At 45.3% G+C, this 19,590-nt stretch overlaps 1 protein-coding gene across 3 annotated transcripts in view; it reads left to right on the forward strand.

Annotated features, from left to right (window-relative positions):
* Positions 1–9,424: 9,424 nt before the first annotated feature.
* Positions 9,425–19,590, forward strand: part of LOC137433061 (ectonucleotide pyrophosphatase/phosphodiesterase family member 7-like) — a 77,214-nt gene continuing 67,048 nt past the window's right edge. For 2 of the 3 annotated variants that reach the window (XM_078783907.1, XM_068125492.2), the window contains exon 1: positions 9,474–9,726. Coding sequence is in view for 1 of the 3 variants with exons in the window: in XM_068125491.2 (XP_067981592.2) it covers positions 9,450–9,543 (94 nt within the window). In the remaining 2 variants the exon portion in view is untranslated. Of the gene's footprint in view, positions 9,727–19,590 lie in introns of all 3 variants that reach the window. The other variant, XM_068125491.2, reaches the window with a different exon arrangement.

Here is a 19,590-nt window from a genome sequence, read left to right on the forward strand (position 1 = left end):
TAACAATATAAGGGGATATAACTATTCCTAGCTGCTCCCCAGAGATGGGCCATTTTGAAATGGCATGTCACCATTTCTGTAAAGTCCTGGAGTGAGACGAGGTCTTTTGTCTTTCCCTCGTGGTCCCCCTGTACTGTCTTTCCCTCGCGGTCCCCATGTGCTGTCTTTGTCTTTCCCTCGCGGTCCCCATGTGCTGTCTTTGTCTTTCCCTCGTGGTCCCCATGTACTGTCTTTCCCTCGCGGTCCCCATGTGCTGTCTTTGTCTTTCCCACGTGGTCCCCCTGTACTGTCTTTCCCTCGCGGTCCCCATGTGCTGTCTTTGTCTTTCCCTCGTGGTCCCCCTGTACTGTCTTTCCCTCGCGGTCCCCATGTGCTGTCTTTGTCTTTCCCTCGTGGTCCCCCTGTGCTGTCTTTGTCTTTCCCTCGTGGTCCCCCTGTACTGTCTTTCCCTCGCGGTCCCCATGTGCTGTCTTTGTCTTTCCCACGTGGTCCCCCTGTGCTGTCTGTCTTTCCCTCGTGGTCCCCCTGTACTGTCTTTCCCTCGCGGTCCCCATGTGCTGTCTTTGTCTTTCCCTCGTGGTCCCCCTGTGCTGTCTTTGTCTTTCCCTCGCGGTCCCCATGTGCTGTCTTTGTCTTTCCCACGTGGTCCCCCTGTGCTGTCTTTGTCTTTCCCTCGTGGTCCCCCTGTGCTGTCTTTGTCTTTCCCTCGTGGTCCCCCTGTGCTGTCTTTGTCTTTCCCTCGTGGTCCCCCTGTACTGTCTTTCCCTCGTGGTCCCCCTGTGCTGTCTTTGTCTTTCCCTCGTGGTCCCCCTGTACTGTCTTTCCCTCGCGGTCCCCATGTGCTGTCTTTGTCTTTCCCTCGCGGTCCCCATGTGCTGTCTTTGTCTTTCCCACGTGGTCCCCCTGTGCTGTCTTTGTCTTTCCCTCGCGGTCCCCATGTGCTGTCTTTGTCTTTCCCTCGTGGTCCCCCTGTGCTGTCTTTGTCTTTCCCTCGTGGTCCCCCTGTACTGTCTTTCCCTCGCGGTCCCCATGTGCTGTCTTTCTTTCCCTCGTGGTCCCCCATGTGCTGTCTTTGTCTTTCCCTCGTGGTCCCCCTGTACTGTCTTTCCCTCGCGGTCCCCATGTGCTCTCTTTGTCTTTCCCACGTGGTCCCCCTGTGCTGTCTTTGTCTTTCCCTCGCGGTCCCCATGTGCTGTCTTTGTCTTTCCCTCGTGGTCCCCCTGTGCTGTCTTTGTCTTTCCCTCGTGGTCCCCCTGTACTGTCTTTCCCTCGCGGTCCCCATGTGCTGTCTTTGTCTTTCCCTCGTGGTCCGCCTGTGCTGTCTTTGTCTTTCCCTCGTGGTCCCCCTGTACTGTCTTTCCCTCGCGGTCCCCATGTGCTGTCTTTGTCTTTCCCTCGTGGTCCCCCTGTGCTGTCTTTGTCTTTCCCACGTGGTCCCCCTGTACTGTCTTTCCCTCGCGGTCCCCATGTGCTGTCTTTGTCTTTCCCTCGTGGTCCCCCTGTACTGTCTTTCCCTCGCGGTCCCCATGTGCTGTCTTTGTCTTTCCCTCGTGGTCCCCCTGTGCTGTCTTTGTCTTTCCCACGTGGTCCCCCTGTACTGTCTTTCCCTCGCGGTCCCCATGTGCTGTCTTTGTCTTTCTCTCGTGGTCCCCCTGTGCTGTCTTTGTCTTTCCCACGTGGTCCCCCTGTGCTGTCTTTCCCTCGCGGTTGTCAGCTCTTTCACGAGCCTCGATTCAGTATAGAAAAAAAATAAAAAAAATAAAATAAATAAATTGAATGATAAAATGGATGCTCAGAGTGAGCAGATGAAGCGAATGAAGAGCAAACTGGATGCCCAGATTGAACAATTAGATGAATGTACGAGTAAATTGATGGAAGGACGAACGAATGGGGCCGACGGGGCTCAGGAGCAGGGAAGTGCACCGGAATATTGTTTTTATGAGTTGGTGGAAAAAAAAGAACGTTTCAGAAAAACTTCATACCATCATACTCTGTATTAACCCCCTCAATTAAATTAGTTAAACTTGCCTAGACCTACGGATATCACAAGGGCTCTTGATAACGGGCCGGTTCATCGATGTAACAAGGATTTTTATTAATGGACACCATGCGTTACGTCGATGTTTCCCCACAACGGGGTTACATGATTTGTGCACTGACAGGACATGTAATGTTCAGACTTGTGCACACTCACGTCTATGCTACTGACCTACTATTCATGAGTATTGCTGATTATTGTCTAAACGTTTTCTTAATTAAATGTAAATTTGAATCTATCACAGAAATAATGTCACACTTTGGTACCATTTTTTTGCCCTGGACACTAGTATGATTTTCAAATCTAAAATATAATATTTCTCTCTAAAATTTTGTATTGTTCATGAGATGTACAAGCATACACACACCTTTTGCCACAAACCAGTTTACATCAGAAAACATAGAATTTCTGTGCTATTTTGCCCCTTTCATACATGAACTATGCCCAAGTCACAGTGTGACCCAACCTGGTGAAATGACCCATATACACTTAATCCAACAAACCCCTAAACAGATCCCTGACTTACTGTACATCGAAATGGTTCTTCTTCTTCCCGACATCGGAGCGCCTACCTCTGCAGATCTACCTGTATCTATATATACCCCTACCCAAAATTCATAACAGTATTATTGGACCACCATCCCCACAGCACTTTTATTGATTTCACCTAGGAGTATTCACAAAGGTTGACTATCTCTCATGAATAGGTTTATCGCATCCCGTTTGCAACTTTCCTATTCATCCTCTTCACCCTGGTACAGTGAATCCTGTGGGGAGGCGGATGTAGTCATGCAGCTTGCTTTCTCAGCTCATTACGTAAGGCTCATAAAAAGTGTGTGTCCATCGTGAGGCAAGCCAGAAAACATTGTTACGTGCTCCTCCCCAACCCCGGTCACGGTGTACCTCCGAGCCCCGAGAGGAGTCACGGCAGAAAGATGTGTTATTCTGTGTGTCAAAGATCAATGGTGAAACCACACCAATTGTTACCAACAAACAAGTATTGTATTAAGGTCACACAAGAATAACAGTACAATAACAATATTAATCAATTGTACAACCAATATATCATTCCTATGATGGTACCATCAGTTTCGTACAATGTAACTCACTGTGCTCCAAGTGAGCGAAAATAACATTCCCAATGTCTCTGTCCCAGCTTCAAACCAAAGTCGATCCACACTCCAGTGATCGTCAGAACGATGTTTTATCGAGACCAGAATCCCGTTCGGTTGACAGTCACACTGCCAAAGATGAGCAAAGGTACTCAAGAGGCGACTGGGAAATCACACCTTCGGGTATGGACGTTCAACGGCTCCCAATCGGCGAACCGCAAATTCCCACTCAAAATCCACGTTACACACACACACACACACACACACACACACACACACACACACACACACACACACACACACACACACACACACACACCAGGTTAACGTCTGGATGCGGTGAAATGGTTGAAGCGAGGTGAAGAGCCCAGAGCGATGCGAAATCCGGCGCGAGGCAAAACGGCCAACCGGCCCGTACTCGAGACGTAACGGCACTCCAACGATTCTCTTTGGAATCAACCGCAAAACCTGACACGCAGGTTTATCCGTCACAGCGATAACAACTCTGTCGCAGGAATCCCTTTCCCAGGAAACCCAAAGTTCACTCGTGACCCCCGTTTGCCAGCGTTTGCTCAAAACTTCAAAGCAGCTCGGCTCCTTGTCCACCTCACTCGCTCCGCCTCTTCTTCCTCCTCCTCTTTTTCGTCCGGTTCCCGATCCGGTTTCCGGTTTCTTTTAAAACACTAACTTTTTTTTAACCTTTTGGAAACAGTTATCTCTATTTCACTTAAACGATAACAATAATAGTACATGGAACCAAAAATGTTTACAGTGGATGAAAACCACAACAACGGAAGTGACGAATCCGTAACAACGCCATCTTACAAATCCCAGCTCTCCAGCCAGTCTCCTTCCTCCACGTAATGGTGGTACCTTGTCAAGTCTGTCCGTGGTGAACCCTCACCTTCCGTCCCATCCATCCCGTCGCTCCCCTTCCGTCCCTTCCCTCCCCTCAAATGGCTGTACTGTAGACTCTGCCTGAGAAAAGGCAGAATGTTTACACTCTGTGTTGGCCTCCAAGTGTCATGTACACAACCCAGCAGTCAACATGTGGCCATCAATGGAACTCTCTTATCCCCATTCCCATTGGATGTTAGTTTCCCAAGGCAGTGTTTTGTGCCAAATCTTGTTTCTCATCTATGTGTACAAAAGACCTATCTGATGCTTTGGAAAACCCTCTCTTCCTTTTTGCGAATTGTGCATCTGTGATGAAAAGAGTAACAATGAAAACTGTATATGTTGTTCTCCTATACTTCCCTTCATAAAGGGTGAGGTCCTATGGCACAAAGCTCCTGCCCTGCCTTGACCACAATACTCTACTCCTCTCTGTCCTCAACCAACTCTCCAACCACCCCCACCTTACTAATAACCCTCTTCACACAATCCTCCAATCTCAAGCGTGGTATCCCTCTTTTCCTCCTACCTCGTTGCCTCAACCAATCTGCTCTCTTTACCATTCTTTCTTCCCCCATCCACACCAAATGTCCAGCCCATCCAAGCCGCATTTCACCAATCTCCCCATCAAGCTCATCTCCACACCAATCTCCTCCCTCAGTTCATCAATTCTCCTTCTATCCAACCTCTTCACTCCCACAATCCTCCTGACCAAGTTGTTCTCGCAAACCTGCAGCCTCTGTTCTTGTTCTTGTCTGTCTATCAGTGCAGCCGTCTCCAGACCGTAACGGTAACGGTAGGCCAGCATTACACACGGCATCAGAACCTTCCCTTTCAATCTCCCTGAAACCTTTCTGTCTCCCATTACTCCCTCCACCACACATTCACACCCACTTGAATCCACCGCAACTCTGCCTTACCATCCCCAGTACATACCGATCATATTCCCGTGATTGGGCTCCGTTCATAGGGATTGAAGTTAGACACTGGGGATTGGTGTGAAAATAACTTCTTGGAAATTAATCTTCCAAAAATGAAAGAGATGATCATCGACTTCAGATGTTCCAAATAACAATTAAATTGTTGCTGTGTAATTGAAGCAGATGGAGGTGAGTTAGTGTCCTGCTATAAATATCGATGAGCTTAATTGTTTTATGATCGACAGACGGTCAGTTTAGTTTAAAGCAGTGGTTCTCAAACTTTTTTGGACTACCGCCCCCTTCTGCCCTCTTGGACCGGCCCAATGCCCCCCTTGTCCTATCGTTCATGGTCGGACACCCAGAATTTATGTAGATAGGAAGCAAAAATAACAGAAGCCAAATATTTTCTGAATAATATTTTATTTTATTTTATTTTACTTTTTATTTTATTTTGCACGACCTACAATGTTTCAGCAGAACCGGTCCAGGTGAGGCAAACTGGGAATCTGTTATCACAGGCCCAAATACCGTTAGTGTGCAGGGTGGGCCTGGTGACTCGCTGCGAGATTACGAACGTTTGGCTCCATCTCATTGAGGTAGAGATGCAGATCGCCCCTCTTGGTAATGTCAAGGCGGTTTTGATACTTGGTCAGCAGCACCATCCCGGCGCTGAACCCTCTCTCAACGAGGTATGATGTGAGGAACGCCATCAGCAGCAGTTCTGCCTCTGTCCACATTGTGGGGTATTCGCCCCGCTCCAGAATCCAGAATTTGCGGTATTCATGCTGCGAGAATCTTGCCTTCGCCTCATCATCGTTGTGGAGGTTGATAATTTCGTCCTGTAATTCGCGCTTCACATCATGAATGTCACATTTGAATGGGTTGATCACCCATGCTGGTACCGACAGTTCCAGCATGTCTCTGAAACGCTGCTCCATATCTCCACGAATCTTCTCAAGGTGATTACAATAAACGAGCAGCTCTTCATCAGAAACAGCAGTTTTCTTTGCCAACTGGGGAAAGTGGTACATATCTCTGCGGCCGAGGGTTTCCCTGTGCAGAGTCGCCTTGGTTATGAACGCGCCGATCACTTTCTTTGCTTTAATCAGCGTCATATGGTCACCCTGGAGTTGTTTGTTGACATCATTCAGTGTACTGAACATGTCCGTGAGGTAAGCCACATCATGCTCAATCGCATTCACTTTCTCCGATAGCTCCGTATCAATTTCCGACAGAAACTCGACCACTGTTGAGAAGAGGGCCCGGAAACGGGTCAAACAAGCACCTTTGGACAACCATCGAACTTCGGTATGCAACAGAAGCCGCTCGAATGCCTCATCGCTCTCCTGGCAAAGCTGACGAAACAGCCGATCGTGCAGAGACGACACCTTGATTTTATTCACTGCTTTGATTACTGTTTGGAGTGATGTATGAAGTCTGGTGCTGAGAGCTTTTGCTACAAGATGCTGGCGGTGCACGACACAGTGAATGGCGAACACGGACGGTACCTGGTTCTTCAGAAGCGCAATAAAACCACGCTGGCGGCCAACCATCGCTGGTGCCCCGTCCGTCGCGCAAGCGAGAATGTTCTCCATCGGTATGTTCTTATCAGTAAAGTACTTCTCCAACGTTTGGAAGATGGAAGAACCCTTCGTATCGGTCTGGAGAGAGCGGGCAAATAACATTTCTTCTACCATTTCCTGATCACGGATGAAGCGAACGTAGCAGAGTAACAGAGCTTCACTGTCACGCAAAGTGGACTCATCCAGCTGTGTGGCGAAGTGTGTGCTTCTCAGCTCACTACACTGCTTATCTTCTACATCTGATGACATTTCATCAATCCGCCTGGCCACGGAATCATTGCTGAGCGCAATCGACGAGAGAACTGGATTCGGATCCTGGCCCATAACGGTTTTTATCACTTCCCCAACAGCTGGTTTGATCAACTGTTCGCCGATTGAATACGGTTTTCCAGATCTGGCGATGAGCAACAACAGCTTATACGACGCTTCCAGTCCTTTATCCACGAGCTTTTGGCTGGCTTTGAACATCGTCGTTACCGCGGATCGCTTCTCAAATTTCTCTTTCAGCGATTGGAAATGGCTGACCTCCGCGCGAGCCTTATCACCGTGCTTTTTACTCAGGTGCTCGCTCAGTCGAGATGGTTCCATTGCTTCATTGGACAGCGTGATACCCCACAACAAACACATCGGTAACTGTTTGTTCGTCGGAGATGGAATGAATCCATACTTGATGTATTCGACGGAATACTGACGACACTTTTCTTTGAGGCCGACATCTTGAAGCCGACCGGACGTGAAGCTTTTTTGAATAATGAAATCAACACGCCAAAATGTCGAAAGACTAACACCAGCGCTAACACTGACTGTTCATACCTTGCCCAATGTCTGTGCTGGCAAGGCCAGGCTGTAAAGTTGAACCGGGCACGTTGAATAGTCCAGCACGAATAGAGTGTATTATATCCCGCATAAAAAGATTCTTGCAAGCCGATTGGTTGAAATGGCGCCACGTGACAAAAATTAGTGTTGTACTATTGGCCGCATTGGCGGCCAATAGTATTTCGCTGGTGTCATACACTATCATGTTTGTTGCGTGAGCATGTATGGACAAGAAAATACCTACACGACATCAGCGAATATGTGATCATAAAAACCATGCGAAGGGGGAAAGAATGTGGGCGTTGATTGGATGGCCAATTTGCCGAATGGCGTCGGGTAACCTGTTCAGACTGCAGGAAGCCCAATGAGCGCTCCAAATCGCCGCTGCTCCTCGAAATCGCCAGTGCCCCCCAAATCATTGCCAGTGCCCCCCTACTGCCCGTGGACCCTCGAGCGCCCCCCTGAAAGTTCTCAGCGCCCACTAGGGGGCGGTAGGGACCACTTTGAGAACCTATAGTTTAAAGTATCTGATATTTTGCAAATGATGTTTCATAAAGCCTTTATTGAGGTCAATTGGGAGATTACAGGTAGATATTGGATTTTCAACAATGTACGAAATGAACAAGATGTTCATCGACATATTCTAACCACTGTGGGAAGCAAACAGAAACTGGTGTGTTGACCGTTAACTATTAATCAGAACATTTTGTGTACTAACCCGTTAACTATTCATCAGAACATTTTGTGTGCTAACCCGTTAACTATTAATCAGAACATTTTGTGTACTAACCCATTAACTATTCATCAGAACATTTTGTGTGCTAACCCGTTAACTATTAATCAGAACATTTTGTGTACTAACCCATTAACTATTCATCAGAACATTTTGTGTACTAACCCGTTAACTATTCATCAGAACATTTTGTTTACTAACCCGTTAACTATTTATCAGAACATTTTATGTACTAACCCGTTAACTATTAATCAGAACATTTTGTGTACTAACCCATTAACTATTAATCAGAACATTTTGTTTACTAACCCGTTAACTATTTATCAGATCATTTTGTGTACTAACCCATTAACTATTAATCAGAACATTTTGTGTACTAACGCATTAACTATTAATCAGAACATTTTGTGTGCTAACCCGTTAACTATTCATCAGAACGTTTTGTGTACTAACCCGTTAACTATTCATCAGAACATTTTATGTACTAACCCGTTAACTATTAATCAGAACATTTTGTGTACTAACCCGTTAACTATTCATCACAACATTTTATGTACTAACCCATTAACTATTAATCAGAACATTTTGTGTGCTAACCCGTTAACTATTCATCAGAACGTTTTGTGTACTAACCCGTTAACTATTAATCAGAACATTTTGTGTACTAACCCGTTAACTATTTATCATCACATTTTGTGTACTAACCCATTAACTATTAATCAGAACATTTTGTGTGCTAACCCGTTAACTATTCATCAGAACGTTTTGTGTACTAACCCGTTAACTATTCATCAGAACATTTTATGTACTAACCCGTTAACTATTAATCAGAACATTTTGTGTACTAACCCGTTAACTATTCATCACAACATTTTATGTACTAACCCATTAACTATTAATCAGAACATTTTGTGTGCTAACCCGTTAACTATTCATCAGAACGTTTTGTGTACTAACCCGTTAACTATTAATCAGAACATTTTGTGTACTAACCCGTTAACTATTTATCATCACATTTTGTGTACTAACCCGTTAACTATTCATCACAACATTTTATGTACTAACCCATTAACTATTCATCAGAACATTTTATGTACTAACCCGTTAACTATTCATCATCACATTTTGTGTACTAACCTGTTAACTATTAATCAGAACATTTCCCCATGAGCCACTTTTCAGAGCAATTGGCAGTAAGGAGAGTTCTTTATTGTACAGGTACAGGTACAGGTACATGTGAATGTTGAACCTGTTATTTATCAAGCTGTTATACAATCGCTGATATCATTTTCTATGGAGGTTGGTATGGGAACTGTGCACCTGTTCGTAAACAAAATGCAGGTAGGCTTATAAATGGAGTCAAACGTTTCTCTCAGCATCCCATTCTTGGAGGAATTTCACCTGTCCCGTGTTCCGGATAGAGTAGACAAAGTGTTGGATCTTGATTGTAAGTTATTCCCACTACATTATTTTCTCTTTCTGCTTTCCAACGGTCTTTAATTAAGATCTTTGGAGATATCCTTTAATATAGATATTTGATCCTTGGGAAATTTGGGCTTTTACGAAGTTATGTCAAACCAACATTTCTAAAGGATCAATGTTTTTATTTCATTTCAATCAATTGACAAAGGTATGTATGATTATTTTTATATATTTTATATTTTTTGTATTTGGTATTTTCTTGTATGCAGTTTGCGACTTGTTGTGTCACGAAGTAAGTTGTATAAGTAATGATTAATTAAGTTATATCGATCGATCTATCTGTTTATCTATCTAACCAGCTTCCTGCCCAGGTGTCCAGCTTGTATATGTCTATCTCTCTTTCTGTTTGTCTCTCTAACGAGCTCCCTGCCCAGGTGTCTAGCTTGTATCTATCGATCTATCTGTCTATCTATCTGTTTATATATCTAAACAGCTCCCTACACAGGCATGTAGTTTTTATCTCTCTATCTCTCTATCAAAGGGAGGCGCACCCATCCCTTTATATAAGGGATCGTTTCTATGTATGCAGCTTTAATATGGGGACTGAAAATACTGTTACGTTTGTGGGGGGTAGGCAATGAAATACCTTAGTCCAGATAGGATTGTGTAGATTACCTCGGGTAGCCACTTCCTGTGACGATGTAGGGCCGGATGTTCGGATTAAGTGATGTTCGGATTTGGTATTTCTGTCGTCTACCGACTCCTCTGTGGCCTTGCTCCTCCTGCTCTGTCTGTGCTCTGTCCCCCAAATATCCCTGCAGGACACACAAGATCTGCCTGCAACCCTCTTCTGGTGAAATTGCCAAAATCAAGACTTTCTGCTCACCTTCACTCCTTCGTTCCTATTTTCTCCCGCCTCTGGAATAAATTCCCTCCCTCTCTTTAATCCCACTCCTCCCTCCAGGTCTTTAAAACAGCTGTTCACCACCATCTCTTATCTTCCCCCATCCAAAACCTTGATCTTTTTTATCCCCATTAAAACACCCCAAATCCGCCTCTTTAAATCCCCAACTTATATCCTGAAATTCCTAGAAGTGTTCATTTGCTTTGTACCATGTACTCCCTCCTCCCCAAGCCCTCCCCCTACCACAGATCTACCGACGTCCCTGTTCTCTTCTGTTGTTGTGCTTGTGTGCTTCCCTCTCTCCCCCTCTTGTCTCCTGCTCCCTTCATTGCATGTTAGCAGGTACGAGATGGTAGCAGGTACGAGAGCTGAGTACCTGCTAACATTCAGTGCACACACATATTATTTTCCAATTATTTTTCCACCTGTGTTGTATTCGAGTCAATATGGAGGGTCCCTCAAATAGGATTTTAGTATTACAGCATTTTTTTATATTTTTTTTGTATACAAGATCGAGGCTCGTGAAAGAGCGAACATTTATCACACAGAAAGACAAACCGACAAACCGACACATAACCGACAAACCGACACATAAAACAAATAACATCGGGAGCGGTAGACAAGATAGGGAGAGAGGGGGAAGGACACAAACACAGTATTTGAGAGCAGGAACCGAGAGACATGGAGACATCGAGAGATCTGTGGGAGGGAGAGGGCTTTGGGGGGGAGGCATGGGAAAGGGGGTGGGAGAGGCATAAAACATATGGACACTGCCAGGACTACCAGGAAAGAAGTTGGAATTACAAACAAGGTGGATCTGGGGTGAATTAGTGGGGGTAGAAAAGATCAAGGTTTTGGATGGGGGAAGATAAGAGATGGTGGTGAACAGCTGTTTTAAAGACCTGGAGGGAGGAGTGGGATTGAAGGGAGTGTGGGAGTTTGTTCCAGAGGCGGGAGAAAAGAGGAATGAAGGAGTGAAGGTGAGCAGAGAGCCGAGATTTCGGCAGTTTAACCATCAGAGGCTTGCTGGCAGATCTTGTGCGACCTGTAGGAATATTTGGGGGACAGAGCACAGAGAGAGAGCTGGGGGAGCAAGGCCGGAGAGGAGTCGGTAGAAGACAGAAAGACCACCTACCTGCCTGCGGTGAGTGAGTGAAAGGCCCTCAGAGATAGCTTCATCGCGGGAGATTCCAATGATTTTGAAAGCTTTGGTTTCAACAGCATGAAGCCGAGCTAGGTGTGAGGCAGGAGCACCAGCCCAGAGGGGAGAACAGTATTCCATTGAGCTGCGGATGAAAGCCTTGTATGTGGTGAGGAGTTCAGGTGTGCCTAGGAAGGACTTCGCACGACGGAGGATGCCCAGTCGGCGACTGGTTTTGAAGGCCAGCTTGGAAATGTGGTTTTCCCAAGAATTGTCCTTGTTGACTTGTCCTTGGCATTATTTTTATTAAACTCTTTATTTGTTGCATTTGATTCCTTGCCCTGTCCCGTTTATCTATCGGTGGTTCAGAAAACCCGCTTCGCGCCCGTCCGTCCAGGTAAGTTTTGCTACCCTCCACTACTCCTCGTGCGTATAAAGAAGATCCGCCATAGTTGACTGAACGCCTCGGAGGTAAGCTGATCGGTCAGGACCGAGGCCGGTCTTTATCGGCACGGACATGGCAATACGTTTCTCGGCTTCTACTGGACGAAATCGGCTGCAAATTTCAGAAGTAAATGCTTTGTACGTCGAGGTAATATGTTCCGAATTTCAGCAATGTCTGTTTATGCATTCTTGAGTTATATTTAGAAAACATTCAAAATCACATTGGTGTCTGTCCGTCCGCCCAAAATGTGTTGGCGCTTATATCTCAAGGATTATACATTGAAACTACCTGAAACCTGGAATATACATTGGCCAATATGTCTAGTTAATGATTTCGAAACAAATTCCAACGAAGTGCTGTCGTTTTTTTTTTTTTAAATTATATATATATATATATATATATATATATATATATATATATATATATATATATATATATATATATATATATATATATAAATAAATAAATAAATACATAAAAATATATACACACTTTATAACTCTTCAAAATATTATTACACAAATCTAATGTGTTGGCCCAATGTCTTAATGGATGAGCCATCAGACTCCCAAGCTGGGGGTTGTAGATTCAAATCCCGTCTAGGTTGAATTTTTTTTCCCCTTACTTTTTCCAAGTCTTTTATATCGTCTTGAATAATGAAGAAATGAACATCTTGTACAATGAACAAATGCATTTTGTTCGTATTTAAAACGTAATTATTCTTAAACGTGATTTTCAGCATCATTATGAGTATTGTACCACATCAAATTGTTTATTGCATGGAAATCAAGGGAGGAGGGGCAAAAAGCGCCCCTTCCTTTTTTGGGGACGGTTTCTCTGCATGCAACTTTAATATGGGGACTAGAAATTCGTTTCTCGGCTTCTACTGGTATATTGTATATATAAATATACATATATACACGTTTTATACCCCTTTAAAAAAATTTTTTTTTTTAATGTGCTGGCTTAATGGCCTAACGGATAAAGCATCAGTACTCCCAAGCTGGGGATTGTGGGTTCAAATTCTGTCTGGGTTGAATATTTTCCCCCTTACTTTTTTGCTCACCTGGAACGAAGTTCAGGGGAGCTTATGCGATGGCGCGTTGTTTGTCAGTCCGCCAGTCCGTCAGTTCCTCCTCAGAACACAAGGGTAGTCCAGCATGCACACGAGATTTTTTGAATGCCCCTTATTTTGTATTGTTTGGCATTTTCTACAAGCGATGGAATGTCCCTTCTTTTCCATACTTTGCCACATGGCACGTACCCTTGCATAAAGGGGCCTTTTCTATGCCCCTGGAATTTTACCCAATAATCTGTTTATCGATCTCACCAACTCCCTGCCCAGGCATCTAGTTTATATCTATCTCACCAGCTACCTGCCCAAGTGTCTCGTTTTTATCTCTCTGTCTATCTAGTTATATATCTTTTGATCGGTCTGTTTATCTACGTATACATCTGTGCAGTGTCTGTGTTGTCTTGCCTTGTCACTTAACTACTCCCTCAAACTTTTGTGAAATCGTACCAAACTTCTGGTATGCACCTATCTCTCCCGTGTGTATGGCCTATGGATGTTTTTTTTCAAAAAGTTTGGAAAATGTAATTTTTTTTTTTTTGGGGAAAAATTTTTTTCAACATAAATCTTCAACTTCATTTGTTTATAAAATGTAATATCATGTATATTACAAATAGTTTTGTGCAAAATAATTGTTTGTATTATGATTGGTGTAAACCATGACGAAACAGCAACTCAGGTACAGTCATCTATCAATATATATGTTGGAACCCATCTGTGGATCGGTCCCATCGGCCGATGGGCGACCCATCTGTGGATGCACGAGAAATGACGATGCAGACCCATCGGCCGATGGGTCTGCGCCATCTGCGGATGTGTTGTTCACCTTGAAGGAATGTGTATGCATCAATGGTGGATGAGTATGTTTATTTGAACCTAAAAATAAGCAATTGATGTCATAAATGTTTATAAAGCAGTCCGTGACATGTGGTTTGTCGATAACCCCGTTTCCGGTCTTGCTGGCGAGGGTTCGTTTATTCTCAGTTCTCCATGCTATCCATCGAAATCGAAGTTAAGTAATTGTTCCCATTTGTATTTTCGTTATAACTATTTATTTTATGGTGTATATATCGTCTCCCGACGAAGATTTTCGGTGCAAATCTTTCATACCTGTATTGAAAATCGTGTTAATTCGGGTCGTGTTTTGAGGCCTTGTAGTTGTACAGTGAACACTGTACAACCTTGAGGCTTTGTTTTTCTTTCAGCGGTCCGTGTTTTTTGTGATCCAATAACTTTCGTTCTCTGTTTTCCCAATCTTTTCACCCCATAGCCCTCTTCCTTGTGTAAATCACAACTCAAAAAAATCCAAAAAAAAACAACATTTCCTTCTCTGTTCTCATTCGTTTATTCATTCTTATTCGTTCGTTCGTTCTTCGACCACGTGTTTCTCCCCCATTTCCCCAGATAGATTGTCAAATTTCAACTCGTTATTTTATCGTCCATGCGTTATTGTTTTGATTATAGTTACTTTTGGTTTGAATTTCCTGTAACTTGTAATTATTTAATCGTGTTCTGCTCCCCGTGTGCGGCCTTGTAGTTGTACCCCCGTCGGTGTTTGTTATCTTAATCGTGTTTTGCTTGGCTCTTAGTTTTTTTCCCTTCTACCCCGAACATAATACTCTGTCTAACGTTCTAAATCCCCACCCCCAAAAACCACACAAACAAAAAAAAAACCAAAAACATTTATTTTCCTTTCTCCACGTGTACTGTTGACTCATCCTGTATTTTCTGTCCAGGTGTGCTGTTCGCCCCGCCCCCATTAACTCCTTGCCATCCACCGTTTGCCCTTCACGTGACTCGTGGTGGTCCCTCTCGGCTCTCCCCCCGTTGGTATTTTTGTGCACATAAGATTGTTCACGGTTCTGTTTAAATATTATTTAAATATGTTTAACCTTTCCCCTTCAGTGTTTTACTCAGTGGTATTTTACAACACGCTGTTTTTCTTCCTATTTAAAAGGCTTTTCTCAATTTCCTCTCCAACTCATTCCACCTCAAAAAAAAGAAATTCAATATCTTATACGTCTCCCTCACTACATGGTCTAAATTCACATTCATTCCATCCCTCCTCCATCGTTCTGAACCGGATTGCTAACTTGAAAATCACAACAAACCCAATTTGTTTTCAATGTTCGTCTTTCATTAATCATCCACTTTCTAAACTCCCCTCTTGCCCCTCCCATCCAAATCCCTCCCCTTGCACCTACACTCCTAAACTCCCCCCTTGCCCCGCCACTCTTAAACTCCCCCCCTACCCCTCCACTCCTGAACTCCCCCCTTGCCCTTCCACTCCTGAACTCCCCCCTTGCCCTTCCCCTCCTAAACTCCCCCCTCACTCCTCCCCTTCAAAACTCCCCCCCAACCCCTCCCATTCAAATCTCCCCCCATACCATTCCTCTCCAATTCTCCCTCCTCCCCCCTCCTCCTCAAAGCTGCCTCCTCCCCACTTCGTCTCCCTTCTATCTCATACCTCCACCCCCCCCCAACCTTCTTCTTTCCTCTGCCCCCCCTCAAACAACCCCTCACTGTGCCTCATCCCTTCACCTTCAAACCTTTCATCCTCCTCATCCTTCCCTTTCTTGGAACTCTTCTGCAATCGCTGACACACTAACAACTGCTCTCCCTACCTCCCCCTCTCATCCTTCATCTTACCCTACTCCTCCCCTCCCCTGTCCTGTACCCGATGCTCCCCCTCTCTCTTCATTAACGGTATGGACCTCAAACATCCGGGGCCTTCGCTCAAACCTGACTGATCTCTCCATACAGGTTGCTTCTGACAATCCAGACTTGATCTGCTTAACAGAGACTTTCCTCCTTCAAGATGTCTCTGATTCCTTAATATCTCTTCCTGGTTACTCCCTCCTCCGGTATGATAGACCTGAGCCTCGGCCTGGTGGTGGGGTGGCTATCTTTATCAAAAACTCTCTTCCTCACTCTCCTTGCACTGCCCTCTCTCCTCTTCACCCCCAGGAGTACCTCTGGCTACGGCTTCCTCTCCGCTCCCACCTTTTGTTCATATGTGTTCTGTACCGTCCCCCAACAGTGATGACTCCATCTACATTTCACTGTCCGACAACATGGACCAACTTCTATCCACTCATCCCAACTCTCTCTTCCTCCTATGTGGTGACTTCAATTGTCATCATGCCACCTGGTTGGGTGTGGGTTCCTCTCTCACCAGTCATGGCACCTCAACAAAGGACTTCTGTGACTCACTGGGATTGACACAATCTGTCAATTTCCCGACCCGGATCTCAGCCAATGGAGTATCTTCTCTTCTAGACTTGGTTATGACTAACTTCCCTGCTAATGTCTGCTGCTCTTCTTCTGCTCCAATCGGTTCTTCTGATCATGTGCTTGTCAAAGTGGACATCTCTCTGGCCATTCTCAGAGAGCCTCCTCAGCGTCGACGAGTCTGGCATTTCACTCAGGCCGACTGGGACGGTCTTCAAGCAGCCATCATTCGTCTGGATTGGTCTCCCATCTCCACTGCCTCTGACATCAATTCTTCCTGGGAATTCTTCCAAAGCAAACTGCTCTCTCTCATGCACAGATTTATCCCATCTCGCCTTCAGTTGTCTTACCCTTCCTCCCGTCCATGGTACACTGAATCTTGTGGTGAGGCAGTTGCCCTGAAACAACTTGCCTTTGCCTCTTGGAAGGCTAATCCAACTGAAGGAAATCTCAGTTCCTTCCACCAAGCTCGGAACAAGTGTGTGTCTACCCTCAGGAGTGCCAGGAAGCACTATCTCTCCTCACTCAAGAATGAACTCTCAAACCTGTCTCCTTCGTCCAAATCCTGGTGGCGTCTGGTCAAATCCGTTTCTGGTGTTTGTTCCCCCTCCATCCCCTCCCTTACCTCAAATGGCCACACAGTTGACATCGCACGTGACAAAGCCGAATGCCTCAACTCTGTGTTTGCCTCAAAATCCTTAGTCCCAAACCCATCTCTCTCTGTTCCCACCTTTCCCAGTCGAACCAAACTGCTCCTGGACTCTGTGACCTTCTCTCCTGACAAGGTGGAGGAGTTTTTGTCAAACCTCGACTCTGATTCTGCAACTGGACCAGATGGCATCAGCCCACGGGTCCTAAAATCCTGCTCTGCCGCTCTATCTCACCCTCTCTCTGTTCTTTTCACCCTATCTTTTGCTCAAGGTCATCTGCCAGCATCCTGGAAATCAGCAAACATTACCGCTTTACACAAAAAAGGTGCAAAAACAGATCCTTGCAACTACAGACCAATCAGCCTGCTCCCAATTATCAGCAAAGTCATGGAATCCATCATTGCTTCGGATATGAAATCTTTCCTCTTCTCCAATGGCTTGATCTCTGATCATCAATTTGGTTTCAGACCAGGTCACTCTACTCTGGACATGCTGCTTCTGCTGTCTCAACAATGGATGGAGGTCCTCAATGCCAAACAGGAAATCAGAGCTGTCTCCCTTGACATATCACGTGCCTTCGATACGGTCTGGCACCCAGCTCTGCTCACCAAACTCTCCTCCTATGGTATCCATGGAAATCTCCATGCATGGCTTGCGGACTTCCTCTCTGGTCGTAGTCAACGTGTGGCCCTGAATGGATTTCTCTCATCTCCCCTTCCCGTTCAGGCTGGAGTTCCCCAAGGCAGTGTGCTGGGCCCTGTGCTTTTTCTGGTCTTTATCAATGATCTCTCCGACTCTCTGGAAAATCCTCTGTATCTCTTTGCTGATGACTCCACTCTCTGCCGCTCCATTCCTCTTCCCTCAGATCGGCAGTCTGCGGCCTCCTCACTCTCTGAAGACCTGGACAAAATCACAGACTGGTCAAACATGTGGAACATGTCTTTCAATCCTGACAAATCTCACACTCTTACTATGTCTCTCCGAAAAGATCGACTGGACAACACTCCCATCTACTTTCTCAACAATCCTCTCCAAGAAGTTCTGTCGCTCAAGCTTTTGGGTCTCACCATCTACCATGATCTTTCTTGGGAAAACCACATTTCCAAGCTGGCCTCCAAAGCCAGTCGCCGACTGGGCATCCTCCGTCGTGCGAAGTCCTTCCTAGGCACACCTGAGCTCTTCACCACATACAAGGCTTTCATCCGCAGCTCAATGGAATACTGTTCTCTCCTATGGGCTGGTGCTCCTGCCTCACACCTGGCTCGGCTTCACGCTGTTGAATCCAAAGCTTTCAGAATCATTGGAATCTTGCTCCCCTTGCTCCCCCAGCTCTCTCTGTGCTCTGTCCCCCAAATATTCCTACAGGTCGCACAAGATCTGCCAGCCACCCTCCGATGGTTAAACTGCCGAAATCTCGGCTCTCTGCTCACCTTCACTCTTTCATTCCTCTTTTCTCCCGCCTCTGGAACAAACTCCCACACTCACTTCAATCACACTCCTCCCTCCAGGTCTTCAAAACAGCTGTTCACCACCATCTCTTATCTTCCCCCATCCAAAACCTTGATCTTTTCTACCCCCACTAATTCACCCCAGATCCACCTTGTTTGAAATTCCAACCTCTTTCCTGGAAGTCTTGGCAGTGTCCATATGTTTTATACCTCTCCCACCCCCCCCCCCCTTCCCATGCCTCCCCCCCAAAGCCCTCTCCCTCCCACAGTTCTCTCGATGTCTCCATGTCTCTCGGTCCCTGCTCTCAAATGTTGTGTTTGTGTCCTTCCCCCTCTCTCCCCATCTTGTCTACCGCTCCCGATGTTATTTGTTTTGTGTGTCTGTTTGTCTTTCTGTGTGATTAATGTTCGCTCTTTCACGAGCCTCGATCTTGTATAAAAAAAAATATAAAAAAACAAAAATAAAAACCGTTTGTCGATAAGATAAAAATAAGATAATGTCGCTCCATTTAAAAACGCTGGTCTACTTCGCTGGTGGCACTGACAGACTCAGCTCTCCATTGTTTATATAGCAATTCCTGGCATGCCTTAATTACCCCAAAGCTAAAGATGAAGGTGTGGCTTCGTAATCGGGGCATTGTCAATTATATAAACACAATAACGCATTATGTGATTCGATGAGGCCCTCGGTGTGATTCTATGAGGCACTATGTGATTCTATGAGGCCCTCAGCGATGGTTCTGACCCGTTTGCGGATCCACAGATGGGTCGCCCATCTGCGGATCCACAAACGGGTCAGACCCATCGGCCGATGGGACCGATCCACAGATGGGTTCCAACATATACATATCTGGGCAGTGTCTGTGTTGTCACTGAACTACTCCCTCAAACTTTTGTTTGGTGTTTTGAATTATGTGGTGCTGAGGTGTTTTGTATCACGTGGTGGTTAGGTGTTTTGAATTTTGTGGTGGTGAGGTGTAATTGGCCCAGACTTCCAGTCTGCACCTTCCCCTCCTGTATGTACACTGTACAGTCACGTGAAAAAGTAAGTACACCCCATGTAAAGTTTTGACTTTTTCAACATATTTCAACATACAGCTATTTGATCTTCATTTCAACAATATTGATAGATAAAGGTGATATTGTAGCGGTTGCCGCTGAACATACACAATCGCCTTACA

The sequence above is a fragment of the Myxine glutinosa genome, chromosome 8, assembly GCF_964187855.1.
Source record: "Myxine glutinosa chromosome 8, kmMyxGlut1.1, whole genome shotgun sequence".
In the NCBI taxonomy this organism is placed as follows: domain Eukaryota; kingdom Metazoa; phylum Chordata; class Myxini; order Myxiniformes; family Myxinidae; genus Myxine; species Myxine glutinosa.